We start from the raw sequence: 23,265 nt of genomic DNA, 5'->3' as shown, positions 1-23,265 counted from the left end.
AGAGAGAGAGAGAGAGAGAGAGAGTAGAGAGAGAGAGAGAGAGAGAGAGAGAGAGAGAGGAGAGAGATAGAGAGAGGAAGGAGCCGATAGAGAGAGAGAGAGAGAGTTCTCTCTCTCTCAGGAGAGAAAGAGCCTGAAAAAGTTAGATAAAGCCGTTTAAACCACATTTACCTTTAAACAGGAAAAACGAAAAAAAAGAAAAACAAAAAACAAAAAACAGAAAAAAAAAACCTTAAAAACCACAACAATAAAACAATGTTTACTAGGACTGAGAGAGAAAAAAGAAAAAGTATTAGACGATCATGTTTATTTAACGCATCAATAGCTCTATTTATTTGATTTGATCACGCTATGAATATTATAGTGGTTTCCACATTCCAAGACGTTTCCGCATAGCAATATTAACAACCCCCCTCCTGTTTATTTACTTTTGAAATATTTTAGCTAACACAAGCTGAATTGCTCTAAAAAGCCTGCTTCCAGCCTATACTTACCTTATTTTGGGGTTTTGGAAGTATAATTTCGGATCCCTTTTTTGTTATGATCCCCCTACTTTTCGGCATCTTAGAGAAAGAATAATTATTAGTAGACAACCCTAAATCAGATCGTTTGAAATTTTTAAGAATGGTGAAAACAACTAACCTGAGGATTTTGCTATTTACTTTTACGATGTTCGCATATTGCTGCAAACGATCTATACAGTCAAGGTTTACGGTGACATGGTATGGGCCTTTTTTTGTCCGGTATTTCGGTATTTAAAGAAAAATGTACGGTTAGTATTCCGGTATTTGAAATTTAAAAAACACGTGGGGAACTTAACAACCCTGTTCCTATAATGAGTATAATTGACATCATTTGATCAAATTTTAAGAAGACACTTTATTTAATGCATGTTTTTTTACAAGCATTGCGCTTATAAGCATATCTAGGCTCAAATATGGCAAATTTACGGATATGCTAAACATTACTTTGAGCTTTCATTTTCAGAATTTGTTTGTTTTTGGCTGGATTTTCGAAATTTCTCTAAAATTTTGCTTAGGATATAAGCATCCCTCAAGGCATTTTTCAGCTTTGTAAATCTCTCGATCTACACATTTCCGAGCCAGCTTTTGGATTTTTTTGTATGCTTAAATAAAAAAAAACCACTGAAGGGTCGATGGCTGAAACATGTCGAAACTGACTTGATTAAATTTTTGTTCCTCGTGTTTCCCCTTGGTAATTAATTAGCGATGTTTCTCACGCTTTTTATGTAATTAGTTTCTAAACCCACAAATCTTTAGAAGATTTTCTATGGAGGATTAGACGAAAAGACCCTTAGAAAGTCAATTTTTGAAGTTCCTTCTTATCATGACAAAAACTGATTTTGCCATCTGATACATTTTGAACAATGGCCTTGCAGAATGATTTCAAATCAATAAAATAGTTACCTATGCCATTGTCTCAATTCATAAACAACTGTAATCCAGATGACTTCATAGAAAAACCCAAAATCAAATGGTTCCACATGTTTCAAGCCTAAATTTCCTTTATAAAATCCTGAGTCGAGTATATCAAGTCTTATAATGATAACCAAGCTACAAGCTAGATAAAATAACCTTTGAAAAATAAGTAACATGAAATGAAATAATTACAAAAGCACAGGAGTCTGTTTAAAAAGACTTTTGGTAAAATGTCTGAAGTAATGTGGGGAATATTATTATACACATTATCACGACTCTAATAATAAAATGGTTTTGTTGAAAGTTTTTTGCATCAGGACACTTTGTCATCAAAGGCTTTGTCAACTTTAAGCTAGAAAAGAAATTGAATTTTGTGTATTTGTAGGAAAGGGTGCGAAGAACGACAAATATTTTATGTTCGAATTTCGAATTATTGTAAAAATATTTTACAAAAATTGTAGATATAGTAAATTGTTAATTCAAAATTCTTACAAGAAGGTCTTAGGCAAATGACAAGGTGAATTTCATAAAAAAAATGTTTACCAATACCTCAAAGATAGATTTTTAAAAGTTTGAAAGTATATCATTTCGAGGACGATGCTTTAGGACTAGTCGCTAGTTCACCTGAAAATAATAACCTCAAAATTAAGGTAACGATGACCGGCTATAAAGATGGAATATTTAACATTCTGTTATAAAAGGAATCGCGTTGACCTTGCTGCGAAAAGAAATCGGTGACTGGAATAATAAACATAATATAGCCTAAATACCAGTGTCTCTCTAAGGTTGTTTGTTTCTGAGTTGAGCACGTTTGTTAGTGACAGCTTGGAAACCAGACTTGATACTTTGAACAGAACATTTAGATCCGCACGTCTCACATTGTAAGAAGAACAACCTGGTTTCTTTATGTAGGATGGTCTCCGGTGATCGACATGTATGACACGTGACGTATTCCTCTGTAAATGTAAGCAAGAAACATGTTATTAAAAACTTAGGTAAACTGCCCGGGGGGGGGGGGCAGCTGGGCAAAAGGACCGACGGGTATGTGCGGGTCCTAAGGGTACCTTTTCCAATATGTTTAAAATGCACTGTAAGGGTCGGAAAAACTAGAGATGCACTGTAAGGGTAGAAATTTTAGAAAATTCTTGAAAAATCTAGATATTTTGACCAAAAATGCTAGAATTTTGACCAATTTTTGCACGAAAGGGATCGAAATTTGGGGGAAAATGCACTCTAAGGGTATGATTTTCACTGCACTGTAAGGGTGCAATTTTAAAAGCCAATTTTTGGCCCGCACATACCGTCAGTCTGCAAACCCAGTGCCCCCCCCCCCCCGGGGTAAACTGATTTGAACATTTTATGACATACACGTTTTTTTTTAAGAAACACACTTTTAAGAAACATGAGGCTCAGAATGCCTAAAAACTAAGAAACATCTAAGAAACATGCTGAGGCTGAGAATGAGAAATTAACATTTTTTAAGCTTTTTTAAGAACCATCCAATCAAAACAAATGTCTTATTTTCTTTGCATGAAAAATAAATTGATTATGTCAAAAAGTTTAGAAACATGTAAGAAACATTTAAGAAACATTTAAGGATCAAAAGGCCGAAAACATTGAGGCTGCTAGGTAAAACTAGTTTCTTAAAAAAAATGTAGCAAAGGAGGTGCACCACTTATGCTGACAAGCCGGAATTAACAAAAGAATTTCTCATTTGCGAAGGGGAGGGGAGTTGATCTGTTCTGGTTCTTGTTCATAAATGCTGCGTCAGCAAATGATAAGAGATACGTAAAATGATGTCATTTAGTCTAGTGTCAACTCTACATTACTTTTTCATAATCTTTAATCACAATGAGTCAAGGTTTAAGCTCTTCAAAATGTCATATGTGACATCTAGCCTAGGGTATGTACATTTTCGTGGATACTAAATTTCCGCGTGTTTTTAATTTTCGAGATCATTTGATATTTTTTTTTTACATTGTGTTACTATCATTGTCATCATTGCCCCCGCAGGAGCGTAGCGACGAGGAGGACACTCATAGTTTCACGCATAGATATTGGACTGGAATCTCGAAACTTTCCGTGTTTTGTTTTGTCGCGCAAGCCTACCCGTAGTTAGTCTCTTCCGTAAATAATTTTTCTTTATAATAGCAGGCGCCGCGGGCATTTTACTCAGCTTTCGACAGTAGATTCTATTCCACTTGTAGAATTTTGCCCGATTGGTCAACATGCAGGAAATGGAATGCATAAGTTTCTGGAAGTTTTTTTAAATTCAAGCTCTCTCCTCCTGCAGTCAAAATACTTATACGCATTTACTTTTGACTTTCGGATTAAACAAGATATATACATATACCAATCAGTGAATTTGCTGACAGCCAAATTTCAATCTGTCTCCTGTCTTAGACATTCAGGAGATTGATTCATTTTTCGACCCAAACAGTTTGTCCCCAATAATGAACAATGATTAAAATGATAATAGTAGAACAATAATTGAATATGGACAAAAGTGATTATTGTTGGTGGTTGAATTGGCAACGAAATTCCACTGTAACTAAATTTATTCGACAATCGTCATTCAACATACTCTACTCCCAACAAGAATGCTTAAAGATCCTGTGTTATGGTACTTCGACAGTAAGTACAAATATTTTTTTCTTTGTGTACTTTTATAAGACTTGGTTTTATTAATCTTTAATGTTTAACATGTGTTCTTGTTGATACTTACCAGGCACTATTTGGGAAATTATTATCAAAGATTGAAAGAAACGTTTGTGAACTATTTTTGAGGAAATTTCAGTACACTCACCATATATATAGGCGGTCATCGAAAAATTGTTCTATTCGCGTCACCCGCCCGCATCAAATTTTCCGCTGATTTTCCGGTGCGGAGATGTGGAAAAAAATCTGGGAAAAGCAATTTGTTCTTTTAAAGTATAGCTTTTTTCTCAATTGCTCTGACGACCATCGAAAAATAGTTTTGCTCGCGTTACCACCCGCCCCCGCCCCGGGACGTTACTCCTTCAAATTTGATCAAATCTTTTCAATTCTTTCTCAGGATGTGAAGGTCACCTTACTGAATCTCTTGTTGTAACTTTCAATATGCAAATCCTTGATTTCGAACCAAAAAAATAGCAGAACTTTTCACTTTTTCTTCGTTTTTCTTCTCTGTATCAAAAAAACTTCCGTTCGTTAAAAGAAGACGTTGCATCAATGGAGAAGACGTTTTTGTAATTTGTAAAAGGTGTCGAGGTTTTATTGTGTTTCTACTTTCGGGTACCAATAGCTTTTTCGAAAGCGGTCACTCCAAAAAAGACCAAAAAGAAAATTCACTTACTGATATATCTTTTGAGAACGTTTTCTATGTGTTTTTGTTGAAATTTTCCTTTTATAATTAACTGATTTGTTCCATCGACGGTGCCACTGGAAAATAAAGAGTTAAGAGTAGTAATGGATCAAATTCATTCGTTTTCATTTCAGTGATTTGCAGATATTGTAAAAAGAATTAGCCAGAAACAGACTTGAAAAAGACAGCCAAAAATGTAGAGTTCAGGTTTATGATTTAAATGATACTAAACGCGCAGAATACATCTTTACATAAACAAATTATTTTAAACATCGCCCCTCCCCCTTCATAAAGGGGGGGGGGGTGCGAACTATGGTCAATAGCAAACTTAGAAGTTTTCGGAAACAGAACGAAATTGCTCATAAGACTCATATATCATATTTGTCTGTAGCTTTGTCGAGGGTAAACACACATGAAGTATCATTCATTTCATACCTTGTTCCCAACTCAGCGAGTAAGAAAGCCAGTAGATGTTTCGGCTGTCTGTGAAGGATTTTACAAATATCGGTAAAATTGACGAACGAAGTTTTCTTGGTTCCCACACGAACGACTTGTGGTGGCTTCATGACAAACTTTCGCTTTCCACCTTCGACCATCTGTGGATTCTTCGCACGCATAATCTCGAAAACACGTTTCAATAACTACAAATATAAAGAAAGCTTTGTTGAATAATTTGTACACCCAAAAGCGCCTGCTTTTCTAGACAAAAAGGACGCAAAAGTTGTGCAGGAGAGCAGATTTTATTCTATTCATAATATAAAAACACAATTTTAGTATCATAAAATCTGCTCTTCAACAACACTGTCTAACGGGCTAACCGCACTGGCTCAACTTCAGCATCTTTAAAGTCACTTGCAGGCCAAATTGGAAAATTGATAAAAAAACCAAGTCTCAAGCCTTTTGATTGAAACGAAAATTTAATTTTCAAGTGGAAACCCACGGCGTAATACCCCTTAAATTCGAGCCTTCTGTCGAGGCTCCATTTACAGTAGAGGAAAATGTTTCTAATTATTAAAAGGCTTAGAGAAATGGGCAAGATTTAAGTTTAATAATTACATAACTTTTAACTTCCTTACAGAGGTGGCAAAGTTACAGTATATAATATATTTCGGCCGAATTATTGTTATTCGCATTCTATCGTTCGACGGTCGTAAGGGGCTCATTTTCGGTTTTTTCAAAACTGCATGTACTTCCACCTCATAAACATACCTATTTTTGGGCTTTTTTGGAGAAGCTTAATTTAGCCGTCATGAATGTGTCCTGTCAGATGTCCCATAATGCACCAAACTCGAAAAAAATTGGAAAATCTCTGAAAAATCCGCCATTTTGATGACGTCATTGACAGAAAAACTTGAATAAGTTCAGGTAGAAAAAAGATTTCAAACTCAAATTTCGACCAGAGACGTATATAAATAAAACAAATTAGAAAATTGGAAAACAAAATCGAAAAAATGCTTACGTCAGCAAAAATCGCTGAAAAACCATTTTTGCGAAAAAATGCTAACGTCATAAAAAAATCAAAACAATTTCGATTTAAAATGCTTTTAATTTTAAATTTGAATCTCTGGTAAAAATTTGAGCTCGAAATCTTTTTTCTACCTGAACTTATTCAAGTTTTTCTGTCAATGACGTCATCAATATGGCGGATTTTTCAAGGATTTTCCCAATTTTTTCGAGTTTGGTGCATTATGGGACATCTGACAGGACACATTCATGACGGCTAAATAAAGCTTCTCCAAAAAAGCCCAAAAATAGGTATGTTTATGAGGTGGAAGTACATGCAGTTTTGAAAAAACCGAAAATGAGCCCCTTACGACCGTTGAGATGATAGATTTTTCAATCAAAAGCTGCATACATAACTATGTTCATGGCATAACTAAACAATACTCATTTCATGGAAAATAATTAAAGAAAAAATATAATTTCAAATCTAAGAGCAATGTTTTAGTGAGCACTTGGAAATAAGCTTGAAGTTAGTTTTTCACGTTTGGAGGTTTTAATCGTCCGAATAAAATGGCTTTTCATTCATTTGTATGGCAGAACTCAGCAACGACCTTCGAATTCTATACTTTTCAGCCAATTTCGTATTAGACAGTTTCGTCCCGTTAATGCTAATGCTTTTCTTCTATCACAAAATATCGAAAACAATGACGCAAGAAGGGCCTGGGGACCAGCTGAGCAGTCGGAGTCACGACAACAACCGAAGAGCACTCAAGATTATCAGAAGTCTCATCGTCCTTTTCACTATATGTGTGGTTAGCGCACGATTGATTCTGTTTTCCAGATTTCTCATGGATGTGTACAGCTTCACAAAGCAACCCTTCTACAAGATAATCGTTCTGTATAACATTATCAGTTCACCTTTCGTCCCCCAAGCTTGGGGTAACTTTCAATTACGTACCCTCTGGAAAGGTAAAGGATCCAAAAATGACCCTACAAAGTATCGCGGTCTAAGTATCGGATCCACCGTTTGCAAGTTAATCATCAATCTTATACTTGATCGCTTACGTCCCTGGTATGAACAACAGCTTTCCGGAACAAAATGGATTTCGTCACGATCGGGGTACCACTGACGGCATCTACACCGTAAAACGTATCCAACAAATCACCCACCGAAAAAAGCAACCTCTATTCCTTCTCTTTGTCGACCTAACAGCTGCATTCGACCACATTCCAAGGAAGTGGCTGTTCGATTCTATCAAGCTACGCTTTGCTGCAGACCGATCACCTCACGTAATCAGTATTCTTGAAAAATTGTATGCATACACAAGCCTAACGTATGAAGGCGAAACATTTCAAACAACTTCGGGTGTCCGACAAGGTGGTCCAGAGAGCCCCTTCCTTTTCAATTTATTCATTGACTTTGTGATGCGCGTATTTATCGAAAAATCTACCAATACCCAATTCTTCGAACACAAGTATCGTATCAACCCCAGGAGTTTGACAAGGGAAGAACGATACACACTCAGAGAACAAAATATTGACTTGAACGGCTCCTCCACATTACCCTGGTGTGGATATGCCAATGACTTAGTTCTGTTTCTCACAAATCACATCTGTCTCAACAATTCTGCAAATTTACTGAACTCTGTATTCAAAAATTTTGGTCTGACAATAAACACCTCTAAAACGGAGACAATGATTATCAACGGTGAAAACCCAAATACAAATGAATACCCGGCAACCATAATTTCGATTGATGGCTCTCCGCTGAAAAATGTTCAAAAATTCAAATACCTTGGCTGCCATATAGACTATTTGGAACCAAATTCGGGTAACGTCGAAATAAATCACAGAATCACAAATTCAAATTTCATCCGTTAAGTTTAATGAATTATCAAATTTACTACAAAACTTTCAAATCAACTTGAAAACGCGTGTAAAATTCTTGAACAGCTTCGTTCGTAGTAGATTGACCTATGCATGTCAGAATTGGAATATCACCCAGAACCAATATGATCGCATTGATGCAACATATCGTATGTTCCTTAGACGTATGATTCGTAATGGCATGAAACACGTAAACGAAGTGGAGAATGATTTTCGAATGATTATTAGTAATGTTCGTTTACATGAAATTTGTGACACAAAGGATGTGAGTGTATTTATTAAAAATCAGCAACGCAATTACGTTGCTCATGTAATCCGTATGCAAGTGAATCGAAATGTCAAAAAGCTTACTTTTAATGATGACAAGTACACCAGAAGAGGCCGACCAGTTAGGTCTCTGATGGAACAGGTAATGGCCAATGAAAATTTGGGCATTGATGGCTTATGTAATTATGCATTGAAAAGGAGAAAATAGATATTATTTTCTATGATGAGACTGGGTTATCCAGAATTTTATTTATTTATTTACAGTTACATTTATTTATTGACGAGAATTTGATGCAAGTCTATTTTGATATCAAGACGGACTTGCATCCTATTCAACCTAGGAATAGGGAATAGTAAATTTATATATATATGGTGAAGACCAGAGATCTGAAAGTGTTGAAAATACTAAATAAAATAAAGATGAAACATAAAAAGGCACTAATATTTTTATAATTATACGTTTTTTCCATTTTTTTGAATTTTTGTAAATATATAAATCAAACCAATCAAACATCCTGTCAAGAAATGAGAATTTTAAAAGAACCAACAAATCAATAGACATAAAGTTTAAAAAGCCAAGCAGAAAAACAGAAACACCAAAAACCACTCAAAAACCCAACCAATGCAATCTGGAGTCCCTGACTTGCGACAGGCGCAGCGGCTTTAAACATGTTTTAAGGACGTCCAACACTCAGCCTCCCCCAGATTCCATAACCCTGAACCGACCCGCAGTCCAAACAAACTAACAAACATAGAAAAATAAACAAAAACTCCCACACAAATACAAAGAAACAAAAAAGGGACAAAAACAACAGACAAGAACAAGACAAACGACAAAATACGAGTATCAAAAAACACAAATTTTCAAAAAGTAGGCCCAGAACCCGGTTCGACACTTAAAGTCCGTGCAGCCGTCTGTACGGGAAAGAACGAAAAAGAAAATGACTGAGAAAATTAACATACTAACATACCATAGTTTGCAGAGGGGTATGAACCCCCCTAGGTTTATTTCATCCCCCCCTATATACCCATCCCCCCTTTTGTAATGAAATCTTATCCCCCCTTTTTTTTTACAGAAAATCCGTTTCGAAGGAAACTCGCTTTCCCACCTACCAGCAAAATTATCAACAAGAAAGAGTATGAAGTATTATAGTCACGAGCCAACAATGACAGAATATAAGTAATTTACTTGTATTTGATTAGAAAATTGACCAAAATTTCCAAACCCCCCCTTTTTTATTTGATCCCCCCCTACATTCCCATCCCCCCTAGTTTTTTCGGCAGATCTCGGTACCCCCCCTACAAAGGCCCTCCAGAAAGTTGGCATCCCCCCCTATTAAAAAGGGGGGGGGTGCAAACTATGCATACATCATATAAAAAAAAACAAGTAATACTTTAATGGACCTACCTATTTATAAAACGAATAATTAGAATTTAATGGAAGTAATGTATAATTTTAAATTTCGATTTATATATCTATTGGAACGGAGAAAGCAATTAAGAAACGCATCGATGTTTAACGGTGAAAGAAAAATAATATCGACACTTTAATCAATCATTCAGAGAAAATTAAAACTGAGAAAATCTCAAAAAACCGCTTTTTTCGGGACATTTCCGGTTCTAGCGGCCGGAAAAATTTCTTTTTCGAAAATTGGGCTCTGTCACATTTTGGGCATTGCCATTTTACATCATTGTGCAAAAAATCATGAAAATCTGTCGAGTATGAGTTGAACAAATGAAGGAAAACCGTTTTACGCCGGTTTTCGGCTGTTCCGGCGATTTTTAAGGAGTTCCGGATTCAAAGGATGATTTTTTTGGAAATCAAACAATGCTAAGTTTTGGGCATCATCATAAAGAACATTTTTCTGTAAAGAAACAATTAAATAAGTTGAAAAAATGTGATGGAAATGTGAAAAAAAACGACGATTTCCGGCACATTTCCGGTTCTACAGACCGGTAAATTTTTTTTTTCGGCTAACGGTTTTCGACACCTTTTCGGCAGTACTAATGTGCAGCTAAGTGCAAAAAATCGCAAAAAACTAATGATAAAATCTGGAGAAAATCTCAAAAAACCGCTTTTTTCGGGACATTTCCGGTTCTACCGGCCGGAAAATTTTTTTTTTCGAAAATCGGGCTCCGTCACATTCGAGGGTTTATAGTAATGCACCTTTGTGCAAAAAATCAGAAAAATTGAATGAGCCAATCTCGAGGAAAGTTGGTAACTAACGAACTAACTAACTAACGAACACGGGTTAATTTATAGGACCTCCACCCCACCGGGGTAGGTCCAAAAAAAAAAGTTTTAATTTTTCAAAAATGCAGTTGCGCTAAAAAACCATTTAAAGATTCTCCGAATTTCATAAAAGTCTCTGGAAATCTATCAAAACACTTCACAATTTGTTTTCGCAAGAAAGATCTTTCAGCTCCCTGATTGAGCATGCGCTTGAAAAGTTCTGAAATTCTGGGCAGAACATCTTCAAAAAGAAGAGTGCATCTAGCAATGCGTAGGACCTCAGAATATATAGAACTGTAAAAGATGATTGATGGTAAATTACTATCTTTATGTGGCATTCTCACGATGAAAAAGGGAAAGGCGTCTCTCTTGTCAAACAATTTCTATCGAAAGATGTTATTTTCAATGCTTATATCTAGATCCAAAAACGTTACATGTGTTCCATGATGTTCAACTTTCAACTGTAGCTCTTCCGGATATATATCATTATAACATGAGAAAAAATCATCTCTATCATTAATAGCGCAAAGGTCATCAATAAATCTACCAACTGAATGAAAATTGCATGCTCTAGGAGAACTAGTAGATATCAAATTTTGTACATATTTAGATTCGTAATAATAAAGAAAAAGGTTAGCCCAAAATGGAGCTGGATCTATTCCCATCGGGATACCGATGTTTTGTCTGAGTATATGATTACCAACTTTGAAATAGCAATTCTTGATTAAAAATTCAACACACTCGGATAAGGAAATGTTGGTAAAAAATCTGTTATCTTTTCTGTTATCTGTTATCTATATATATTTCGTGCAAGTCTTATTCTATTCCAACAGCATGTTGAACATTTTCGTCCACGCCAAAATGATTCCTGGCTTCCGAAGGTTTTTGTTGACAATTTTTACATTTGTATTATACAGGAGAATAGGCTACGTCATATCTTCCTTCGTTTCGAGCGTAAAACTCCTACTCTTCGGGCTATGAGCACTGCTCTTGTTTTGAATATTGAAATTCTCCAGATAAATCGCATGCGCACTGAGGTTTTAATGAAACAATAGAGAGTTTCGAAACCAATCAGCTGTGTTTTAAACATTCTATTATTTAAAATCTCTATTGATAAACATCTTTTGTGAATGTTGTCTATTATGTGCCTATAGACCAAGAGTAAGGCCTAAAAGCCTGGATCTGTCTATTGTGTAGACTAACAGGAGAAGAAATCAGACAATTACTGAAACAAGCCATTGATCATTCGGAGAGAAACTATCAATGCTCTATTTTCAAGTTACTCTTGTAAAGACAATCTTCAGTTTACGACATTGGACTGATCTATTAAAAAAACATACATGGGGTGGACGAACCTTTTCAAGTCGAAAACAAATTATTGAAAATGTGTATTTACCCCCTGGAAAATGGCAAATTTTGCAAAAATACCCTTTTCATACCTTGAAGTGAGGGTGGATGAACTAAATTAGTCTTTTACCCCTGGAAGTTTTAGAATAACTTTATAACCCCTTGGACAAAGGAAAAACACCCCCTGGAAATTTTTCTCGGATTAACCTTTGGAAATTTTCGTCCACCCCTCCTGTATGGATATAAAATGGAATGACCCATTACAGTACACATCTTTTTATTAGAACACCTAAAATTTGGCTGCTTATTTTTTTAGCAATTTTCAGCCTAAAATGTTCTTAAATGCGTTCTTAATTTTTCAGACTACTCTAAATCGACAATATCATGCAAACTAAAGAGCACTTTAAAATTGGTAAAATTTGGACAGTATTTAACTCTCGATTTTAGAAAATCCATCCTTAAGTTCGGTTAAAACTGCTTGAAAAGAAGAAAAAATTGTAGTTTCTTGTGATTTTTTTCCAAACTGAGGCTGGGCATGTTCTTACGATGCTCTTAATATTTCGACGAATTCAAGCATAATGTTCTTATAAACTGGGTTCTAATAAAACAAATGTGTAAGTATCTTTAGGAATCAAGAAATTTGTAACTGTAAAAACCTCACTTTTTACAGTTATTTTTTCTTATAAATAGTTTTCTACTTTTTCTTTATTTTGGTACGCACCGTAAGCGCTCGCTTCGATGTACCTAATTTTCTTACTATTTGATGGGTAGTTTATCACGTGACTTATTTTTACTGGCTGATTTTTCACTTATAATGGCCTCGTGTTTAGAAGGTTGCTCTCTTATTTCAGTATTTTATAGAAGATAAGGCGCATTATGAAATTTATTGAAGATATTGTTTGAAGTTACTATCCTGATTTTCCTGAAAGGAATTAACATAAATTTCCGTTTTTACAGTAACAAATTTCATTGCTTTCCCTAGGTAATTTTTAAACGTTTTAGAATTAGAACGAGGGAGCTTAATCAAAAATTTCACGAAAGCTAAATTGTGCCTTCTGGTTTATCTAAAATTAGCTATTCTGATTTTCCTTCAAATTCATCGAGGCCAGGAAAACCCGAGGCCAGGAAAACCTGAGGCCAGGAAAACCCGAGTTACAGAAACCCGAGTTACGACAAATGTAACGTCAGAAGTCTTAAATTCATAACCTTCGAATTTTTGTCGCAACGATGCAGAGAAGCAGCGAAAACGTCAAAATTCAATCAACTATGAAGTTACCTTATTACACGAATATTACTAGGCAAGTATTCAACGGCCTTGAAATTAACACGCAAAAAATTAACACAAATTTTATTTGCTTTTCTAAAGACACCACTGCTGGTTTTAATTAAGGGGTTTTTTATTAACACGAAATTTTTCAATTCGTGTTAATAAAATGACTAGTAATATTCGTGTAATAAGGTACTAACATGAAATCGTGCCCAAAAATTGGTTCTTACTTTTTTGAATCAAATAAAAAGTATTCAAGATCAAGCCATAAGCAAAAAGCTCGTACCCATGTCTATTTTTAGCTGTTAAAGCATAATAATTTGAGTTGAGTTCTTTTTCAGGACATGAAACTTGGATATTCAAAATCTACTCAAAATTCCGCTTCCACTGATATATAACATGATAGGGTTATTTTCAAGTTAATATTCCGGTTTTTTTGGATTTCGGCCTAAAAATGACCCATTTTTGGCCAAAAAAGTGATGAAACGCTAAAAATCATAAATGAGAAATATGTAATTATTTTCCTGAATTTGTAAGAAATATTATAATTTTAATGTAAAGTTGTCAGAAATACATACTAGAATGAGAAAAATAAACTTAGAAAGTTAAAACATGAGCTAAATCCTAAAAAAAAAACCGGGTTTTTCCAAAATTAGTCTATGAAACATTTTGATCAAAAATGAGAAAATCCACCTTGCAGGACCTCTAGTTCATTGTAATTCTGCATTTTTGACTCTATTTTTTGCATATTCTGATATACTCTACCTATTTGAAGAATTTTCAAGCAAAGAAATCTCAATTCAAGTACAATTGACGAAAAGATAGGGGAATTTTGACATAGGCCCAAATTTTCCGTCACGGCGTGACAAAAACTAAAAAGGGCTACAGAAAATCTTGTGGGTTGATTTTTGAATTTCTTTTTTAGGTTTCTGATTAACACTATATGGTTGATGTTTCATGGAGAAAATTAAGGCCTGATTCCACTCTCGTAGATTTTTACAGGCTATCGAAAATTTTCCGTCACGGCGTGACAAAAACTCTGACCTAGTACTAGTCAGTGAAAAAATGGATTTGAAAGCCTCAAATCATAGATTAACAAGTCCAAGTCCTATAGAAAGTTGACTCAGCTTGCAAAAGAGGCCTTTTGGTAAGTTTTTTGAATCTATACCTGAAAAAAGAACCCTGTAATAAGGACATCATTCCAAAGCAGTTTTTTCAGTACCGTAGCAGCAGGCTCAGATTTAGCCTATGTTGATTTTTCGGGAACATATGCATGTTATATATCAAATTGTCGGAAATTTTATGTAGATCTCAAAAATGGTTAAAAGTAGGGGTTAAAAATGAAGTCAATGAGAAGAAAATGCAAAACTTGATGATTTTTTCTCCTATTTTGGCCTGCAATTTTACAAAAACCTAAAAAATGCGATAAGAAATTTCTAAAGCGAGGTTAAGCTCTATTTTTTTTTGCTTTTTGCTACAAAATACCATAGCTTCCCATAAAAATAGGTTTTAGAGAGATTTGAAGACCTTCATTTTTTGACATTTTTAAAATTTTTGGGTACGAGCTTTTTGCTTATAGCTATCACAAAATTCAAACATTTGCTATGAATTAATGGAAACACGTAAACACACAAGTCGTGAATGAAGCATACCTCTTCATATGTATATTCTCTGTTATCATCTTCTGCTGTCTCCTCTGTAAAACGAAAAATCAAAGTCACAGCGCTATTACATATACAATCCCTCTAGCAATATTTGGGAGCTATTACCTTTTTTTATCAGTGTATAAGCGTTTCGGGAGAGATGTATACATGAGAACTCCCGTCGGTTAGAAATCGATCAGGAAAAATCTAATAATTGAGAGGCTGACTTGAAAGTTGTTGAAATGACAAAATTGTGAAACGTGAATATCATTATTAGAGCAGAACAAAACGTCTGGAATTTCCAGGAGTGAGACCTTCTTTGGGAATTAAAAAAAAAATCAACAAGGAAAGAGTTGTACCTTTAGCGCCATCTGCCTCATCACCCTCACCCTAAAAATTTAAAAGATGCATTTCAAATGAAATCAAGCCTAATGTACAAGGTTCTGAGCTCTAAAAAGTAAGAAGAACCACATCTAAAAGCCTTACGGAAGAGCTGTGGGAAGCCATGAAAATCTCCAAAAAGCCATTAATTTCTTTGATGATCACTAGACTCTAAATTATGTTAAAGAGACAAACTTAATCACAAAAACATTATTTGGGGATGAAGATGCTTACAGGAAGACTATCACCAAGCTCGCTCAAATCGATTGGTCCCTTCTTCTTCTTTTTCTTCTTCTTCATTTTCGAAAAATCTTCATCCAAGTCAATATCATCTGTCACTGGAGCACTTTTCGTTTCAGTTGTTGTGTCACCCTGAAAAAATGAAGAGAAGATATTTTGTTGTGAGAACTCACTTCATTATTTTTTTTATCTATTTACTATTCATAGAATTATATTTTTTAACAGACCTATCGACCCCAACGAAATATATTTAGAATTGATAAAATATTGCCTAATCTTCATCTGTCGTCCAGTCGTCAGAAGAGATGGACAGACTAGACGTTGTTTTGGTATTTGTTCTAGGTTTTCGAACTAGGCGAGGGCTTGCTCTTACACGCCAAACGAAGTCACCATTATTTAAATTCATTTTCTTCGCCTTTTGACAAATATCTTTAAATAACTTTTCTTTTGATGATGGTGAAGTCGTCTGAAAGGTAAGGCCAAGTTTCTTGTAGTAGCCCTTTTTTGTTATTTTGTCCAATTCGATAGTGGGTTGATTTGATATGTTGGATGCCAAAATTGTGTGCACTACTCGTAGTGTAACATGTAGTGGCAGTTTGGGCATTTTTAGACGGTTTTGGTTATCATCATCTGAGCAGGAGGTTGGAGTGCATGTTTGGTTTTGCTTAGCTTCTTCAAATGGTTTTTTGTTGTTTTTTGAAGTTGGTATTTTCATTCATAATTTCCATTTTGTTAAATTTCAACCATTTTTCATATACTCGTCTCCTAATTGTTTATGTTACTTTCTTTTTACCATCAAAATATCTGTAGATATCTCATCAACTCTTGTCTTGATGTTATTAGTGGTTTCATTTGGCTGGTGCAAAATAGAGTGAACAAGCAAAAAAGACAAAAGAAGCTGAAAACACTTACTGCTTCTTCCGCATCAAAGTCTATTGGCTTCTTCTTCTTTTTCTTTTTCTTCATATTTGAGAAGTCGGCCAAATCATTCAAATCATCATCCATTTTCTTTTCTTTTTCTGTAGCTGTATTGTTATTGGTTGTTGTTTCTGTGGGTGTGGTATCTGTGGTATCTGTGGTTTCTGTTTTTGCATCCAAATCTTCAAGCTTGATCTTCTTCTTCTTTTTCTTCTTCATGGTTGGGTCGAAAAGCTGTTGAAAAAAATTGACAAAAATCATTGTTTCGAAAAAGATCTCAGTACCCAATTGTGTAAGAGAAAGGACAAAACCCTTTCACAAAAGATTCCATTGAGATCAAAATTTATGACAATTTAGTGATCTTTTTGTTTTTTGCAGGTACATCATTCTTTTTTAGTTTGAAGTAGATGGCAGATTACAGGCTTAATCACCACTATCATTTGCTGTTAGGAGCATGCAGCTTTTTGTATTTCTTGCAAATTTATAAACATAGCTTTACTTTCCAAATTTTGAATGTATTCGGGGCTGCAAATTGGCGCCGGTCATCTGTCGATGTCCGACTGAAAAGATGAATAAAGCTATTCAGGTTTTAGGTGGGAGAAAAAAGTTAACCCTATTATAACCCAACCTTTTTTGATTTTTGTAGCCCCAGGAGGGGGGGGGGGGGGGGGTAGAATCTACCAATTTTTTATCTAGAAGAGCTATGGCCATAAAAATTAGTAAAGATGTTCTCCATCATGACACAAACTTCCAGAAAGAAAAAAATGTATGGTTTACAAAAATGTCCTCACAATTGAACCAAAAAAGATATTAAGAAAAAAAATGTATGGTTTACAAAAATGTCTCTCACAATTGAACCAAAAAAGATATTAAGATTCTGTTTGAAGATTCTGAAAGATAAAAGGTTCTTCTTTAACATAATTGCCGGTTTTGTATTTCCCATTTAAATATTTTGTTAACATTCATGCTAAAAATGAGTAAAATCAAAATTTTCTTTTGATTTTTTTTTTAAATCACATCGTTAATCCCTATCACCTGTCAAAATTTGAATATGATTAGATCAATATTCAGAAGTTATCGCAATTTTAAAATTTTGAGTTTTAAGCGATTTTAGCTTGGTTTTATGTCATGTTTCACAATAAAGTCATAAAACCTGACCTAGTGGACCTATGACCCTAAAAATTTGTACAAGTACTCTTATGAAGTTAGATTGCCACCAAAATCCAATCCTTCAAGTTGTCCCGTCGAACTAGAAATCGTCCCGTCTCAATTGTCGGTAGTCAAATCATTCCAAGTTTCAAGTCGTCCCGTCGCACTAGAAGTTTAGATTAGCTATAATAACCAGACGGTGTCAATCGAACGAATCGAACGCCGAATCAATCGAACGCCGAATCAATCGAACGCAATTGAATGCAATCGAATAATTGCAATTCGATTGTCAAACGCAATCGAATTGCAATCGAATATTACCCAGGATTTACTGTTCGATTGCTTCGATTACGTTCGATTGTATTCGATTACGTTCGATTGTATTCGATTACGTTCGATTGTATTCGATTACGTTTGATTGATTCAATTGTGTATTAGATTTTATTCGCTTTGGTAGGGTACTTAAGCACTCGGCCGCCCACACTAAAAACCTCTAACAGAGTGATCCAATTTGATTTAATCGCAATCAAACTCATCGAACATAATCGTAATCGAACATTAATCCAATGTAATTGACAATCAATCGAACCAATCGAACATAGTCAACTATCAATCGAACATTACTCGAACGCAATTGAACACAATCGAATATTACCCAGGAATAGGTCGTTCGATTAAGATTCGATTACGTTCGACAATCAAATCGCAATTATTCGATCACGTTCGATTACGTTCGATTGGTTCGATTGCGATTTTTGTTCGAAGTTGTTCGATTGACACCGTCTGGCTATAACAATCAGCTACGATAGACGCTTTTTTATAAGAATGGTGTACTTTGGCTGAGGGTGAGCAATATTTTTATTTTTCTATTGTTCTAAACAATAGTCCTATTGTTCAACTCCGAAATCTCACCCTGATATTCTTATAGTTATATATAAAAAGCGTGTATTTCTAGAAATTTTGCACATACACCCTTGAAAATAAACTATTGGCTTCCAATAGTTTCCAGTTCCAAAGATAACCGCTCTCACCCACTGGAGCCCAACTTGTCATTTTGGCCGAAATGAGGTTTAACGGTTACAAATTTTTAGAGGGAGCACACTGCGACGGAGAGCGCTGAAATTTTGCACACACACCCTTGAGAATAAACTCTATTGGCTTCCAATAGTTTCCAATTCCAAAGATAACCGCTCTCCCCGACAGGAGCCCAACTTGTCATTTCGGCCGAAATGAGGTTTGACGGTTACAAATTTTTAGAGGGAGCACGCTGCGACGGAGAGCGCTGAAATTTTGCACAGACACCCTTGAGATTAAACTCTATTGGCTTCCAATAGTTTCCAGTTCCAAAAGTACTGTCAGTGTAGCTCTAAAGCTCTAAAACAGCATCTAATAACATGAAAACCAGAATATGATTCTTCATTGGGAATCAAAACTATAAAGTGCACTTACAAACATCAATTTGTCAGATCTAACAAAATTTATAACGGCACTGTCATCATTGACAATAAAACAAACAATATCCTGTCCAGAGCCTTGTAAACATTCCAACAACTTCCATCGAAATGATCTATCACAGCTCAGACTACCATTTTTAGCGCGGTGAGGATTGAGCCGAAAACTCTCGCAGAGCGCCCAAGCTCCCGCGCAGCGCGCACCGCGGGGATGAAAAACTTCAATTTGTCAATCATTTTCTCAAGCGAAGAGTACGCGAAGCGATTCTAGCTTTACGATAGTGCCGCGGATCATCAATGGATAGTATTCAATTATCATTATCCCTTTATTTTCATTCCTAGAACTTTTGCAAAAAAAAGGAAAAATAGAAAAGTTGTATTTTTTACTGCTCTATTCACATACTGAATTTGAAAGATCTTCTATGTGGCGTTTTTTTGCAAACTTCAAAAAACTGATTTTTGTCCCGCCTTTGCGGGATTTTAGCTCAAGTGCTTGAGTGCAGCATAGGGTACAAAGTCCAAATATGCGTTTCCCGTAATTTTTGTATGAAGAGTTAGGTCTATACTGACTGTAGTCACAAAAACTTCAAAACGCAAATTTGAGAATATCAAACGAATATCAAACCTCAAACGTAGAATATCAAACCAACTTCAACTTAATGAATGGAACATATTTTTGATTGCCGCCAAAGTGCGAAAAGACACAAACGCCATTTTCTAATGAGTGATGTTATGATTTTTTTTATTGCGGCCCCGTACAGGAACTCATCAAATGTTCCTAACTGATATACCCTTCAAAAAACTCTGATCAAAGATTCTTGTTGCACGACCCTGCCTATGCCCCGGACAGTCTGGGTTTTTTTTGATGCGTGCCCGGGGTCCGTATTATTTGTTTTTGAGAGACTACCCCGGACGCCCCGGCGGGCTTTTTTCTAATTCATTGAAATATTCTTCCGTGGACAAACTCCGTCTTCCAAAAGATCTTGTAATGTCCTGATTTTGGCGTTTCGTGTGTGAGGCCTGTATTTGAACCTTAAATCTCAAGCGTGGTTTGTTCAGCAATCAAATTCTAAAATCTAACCGAAAGCTGAAAAATGGATCCTGATCAGACAGAGAAAGGTAAGTAAAGTTAGTTTTTTTATTTTTAATTAATTTATTAACCTTGCCTAGTTTATAAAAAAAATCTCTTAAAGTGTGCTCGGCGTATTACGTCCGGGGTAAATTTATGGCGCAAAAATTGGAGCCCCGGACATAGGTCCGGGGAAAAAGTTATTTTTTTCAGACCCCAGACATTTGCCCCGGACTGTCCGGGGCATAGGCAGGGTCGTCTTGTTGCCCAAAATTAGCAACTCCAGAAGATTTTTCAAGTTTTAATTTTTTTTTCAAAATCCATCCTATCTTGTAGAGCTTTGAAAAAGAAAGAAAATGAGGGGTCATAGGCCTCCAGAGGATTAGTGGTTGTAAAGATATTCAAATTTTAGTGTCAAAAAAGAAAAAAAAGAAATTTTCCAGTCATGCTTCTTAAATTTTGCATATCTCTTTTTTTAGTGTAGCTAGAGACCTCAAATTTGGAGAGAGAATTCTTTGATGGTGTTAAAATATTATTATATAAAAATATTTGTAAAATGTTTAGTATATTTATCAAAATAACAAGAAACGAAAGATATATCTTTTTTTGAAAAAAGAAGACATTGCACTGTTTATTTTTGTTTTTGAAGAAAATAGCTTGGAAAAGGTTGAAATGAGTCATAAAAAGGTGGTAGGACCCATTTTCAAGGGGCCTCTGGAAATGGAGGAACAAAAACTTATGAGTAAAGAATAAGTTTTTCTGAAAGGAGAAACCCCAAATGAAAAGAAAATCCACTTCGGCAGAAATAAAAACTTTTTTTTGGGACATTCCCATGCTAAAGAAGCAAAAAAGTTAAAAAAAACTACATGAAAATGAAAGAACTAGAATTAGCGATTGTGATTTTTGAATTCCTCACCCTTTTTCTGATAAACATACAAAGTTTCAGCCTCCAAAAACATGTTCCTCCGTTTCCAGACACATTTGTTCTTCGATAGTTGCTAATTTTTTTTCTCCCGTCGGCAAACAATTTTCAAAATGTTGCAAAACGTTCGGCATTTTACCAATTTGCCGTCTAGCCCATGTCCACAGTGTTATATACCGCTGGAAAGCTAAGATCACGGGCTTTCATTTAGTAAAAACCGGAACGCTTTAGCATACATAGAAATAAAGTTCCAAGGGTTCAAAGTTCAAGGAAAAATGAAACATTTGGTTTGACGTCAACGAAAGCTGCATGACTTCTGGAGTCGCTACCAAAATTAGAGAAACTACATTGAGAGTAGAAAGCTCCATGGCTGAGTCCAGTTAAGAGACTCCGTAATGGAAATTTCACTAGAAATGAAAAAAAAAATACTCTTACCTTGTCTGGGTTCTCATCAGCCATCTTCAGGTTTTTAGGGTGCAAAAGTAAAAAGTTTCAGTATAAAGATAAAGTCGGGTAAGTTTTCTGAGTTTTAAGCTTGAGCTTCAACCCTCCGTCGAATGTTCAACTTTGCCTCGCCTAGACAGTCATAATTAAATGATTTTGAGTAAGAACCAATTTGGAAAAGCGAGACGAAGAAGATGTTGCATCAGCCGCATGTAGAGAAACTCCATGTAAACAACACACGAAGTTCATTTTGTAGCCAAGTTACGAGCGCGTCTGGAAATGGCGGGAACTTTCGTTTTCAATTTTATTTGTTATTTACCACGTTTCATTATTTTTAGAGGTGACATTTGTTATATATACATCCTTATTTATTGTTCATCATTACCTTTTTTGAATCCATTTTAATTTTGTCGAATCTGTCAATTTTTCTAATTTACTGTAGCGAGAGATTGCCAGGAGAGTCGTAAGAGACGTAAGAAAGGCTGAAAGGCAAAATCAAAAAACAGTCAGGATTAACCGCCTAAATAGGAACAAATTTTTCGATTTCACAAATATTCCTATCTAGGATATAGGTACTTATCTAGGAATATTTTTTATTCTAAGATTAGAATATTTTAGAAATTTTTATTTTACACTAAAACTAAAAAAAGTCGCATGTATCAATCATCTATGTTTTCATTTAGGTATTTTCTAACTGTGTTCCAAATTTCAGAAAGATTCATCAATGCAGTATTGAGTTATTGCATTTTAAAGTTTCCAGGCAGATTCCATTGCTTATTAATGGTCTATTTACACATCAATTCCCGTTTTTTGGTAAAGAGAGCCTTAAAATGTTCCTATTTAAGTATTTTTTAACAAATTCTAAGATTTTCCACCCTTCCACCCACCAAAAGTGCTGATTTTTGGAAGAAGAAACCACTTTGTATTATTACATCTATTAGTCATAACTTGAACATGCGACTTTGTTTTGAAAGGAAAAATTTGGAGAAGAAAGAAAATGTTCCTAGCTTAGAATAAAAATTATTTCTAGATAAGTACCTATATCCTAGATAGGAATATTTGTGAAATCGAAAAATTTGTTCCTATTTAGGCGGTTAATCCTGACTGAAAAAGGTGGTGGTCGACAAGAGGTCGATAGAGCTAGAATCCCTGGCACTATAAGCAAGTAAGTCAAAATAAGTCAAGAACGTCGTCGAACAAATCGAACAATCGAACTAATCAAACTCCATCGAGCGATTAAAGTTCGATTAAAAAAATTAATCAAACTCTAAGATTTTTAACAAAATTGTGAGTCTGAGTGTTCGATTAAGTTTGATCAATGGGTTGCGGTTTGATCAGTACCTTTGTACCTCTTTTGTTCGACAAGTTCGTGCCGCTTCGCTACTGTATTTTAGCTTCTTCTCAATGTCAAATTCAAAATGTAAATTGGGAAATTACTTTCCGATTGTTATAAAATTCCTTATAGAATGACACGTTCTCCTACTAAGAGGTTTAAAAATGACGTAGAGGCAAGAAATTGTGAAAATTACCGTAATTACCTATGTAACAACCACGGAGCGCTGACTTTTCCACTTTTAGTTTTAATGACTTGCTCGTTTGGTTTCCATAATAAAAAGAAAGTCATTATTGTTAACTTTAGTATGCTTTAAATAGAGGTATTTCCACTAACTGAATAGGTCTAGCTATATCTAGGAAAAAATATTTTGACAGGGATTTAATTTAGCAGATGGTCGAAAATGTTATTCCAGAGGAATTTAGCTAACTGTTAATTTTGGCAGATGTCTTGAAAAATCTAATTTTGGTGGATGGAAGGTTACTTTCA

General features: G+C 35.1%; 2 protein-coding genes across 2 annotated transcripts in view; one reads left to right on the top strand and one right to left on the bottom strand.

The window, feature by feature from the left end:
* The window catches only part of LOC136803321 (sperm microtubule inner protein 8-like), a 99,997-nt gene that overhangs the window by 70,940 nt on the left and 5,792 nt on the right, over positions 1–23,265 (top strand). The gene's annotated exons all lie outside the window — the stretch shown is intronic.
* On the bottom strand, positions 1,850–21,573 carry LOC136803296 (eukaryotic translation initiation factor 2 subunit 2-like). Its single transcript, XM_067060015.1, has 8 exons — positions 21,435–21,573; positions 16,403–16,642; positions 15,485–15,622; positions 15,229–15,259; positions 14,879–14,922; positions 5,218–5,423; positions 4,774–4,859; positions 1,850–2,395 (listed from the first exon to the last, which is right to left on the bottom strand). Exons 1-8 carry the CDS (start codon positions 21,456–21,458, stop codon positions 2,220–2,222), a joined length of 945 nt encoding a protein of 314 aa, XP_066916116.1. The 5' UTR covers positions 21,459–21,573; the 3' UTR covers positions 1,850–2,219.

Source organism: Clytia hemisphaerica, unplaced genomic scaffold (assembly GCF_902728285.1).
Source record: "Clytia hemisphaerica strain Z4C2 unplaced genomic scaffold, Clytia hemisphaerica genome assembly, whole genome shotgun sequence".
NCBI lineage: Eukaryota > Metazoa > Cnidaria > Hydrozoa > Leptothecata > Clytiidae > Clytia > Clytia hemisphaerica.
Note: the sequence above shows the minus strand (reverse complement) of the source record. Positions and strands in the feature narration are given on the sequence as shown.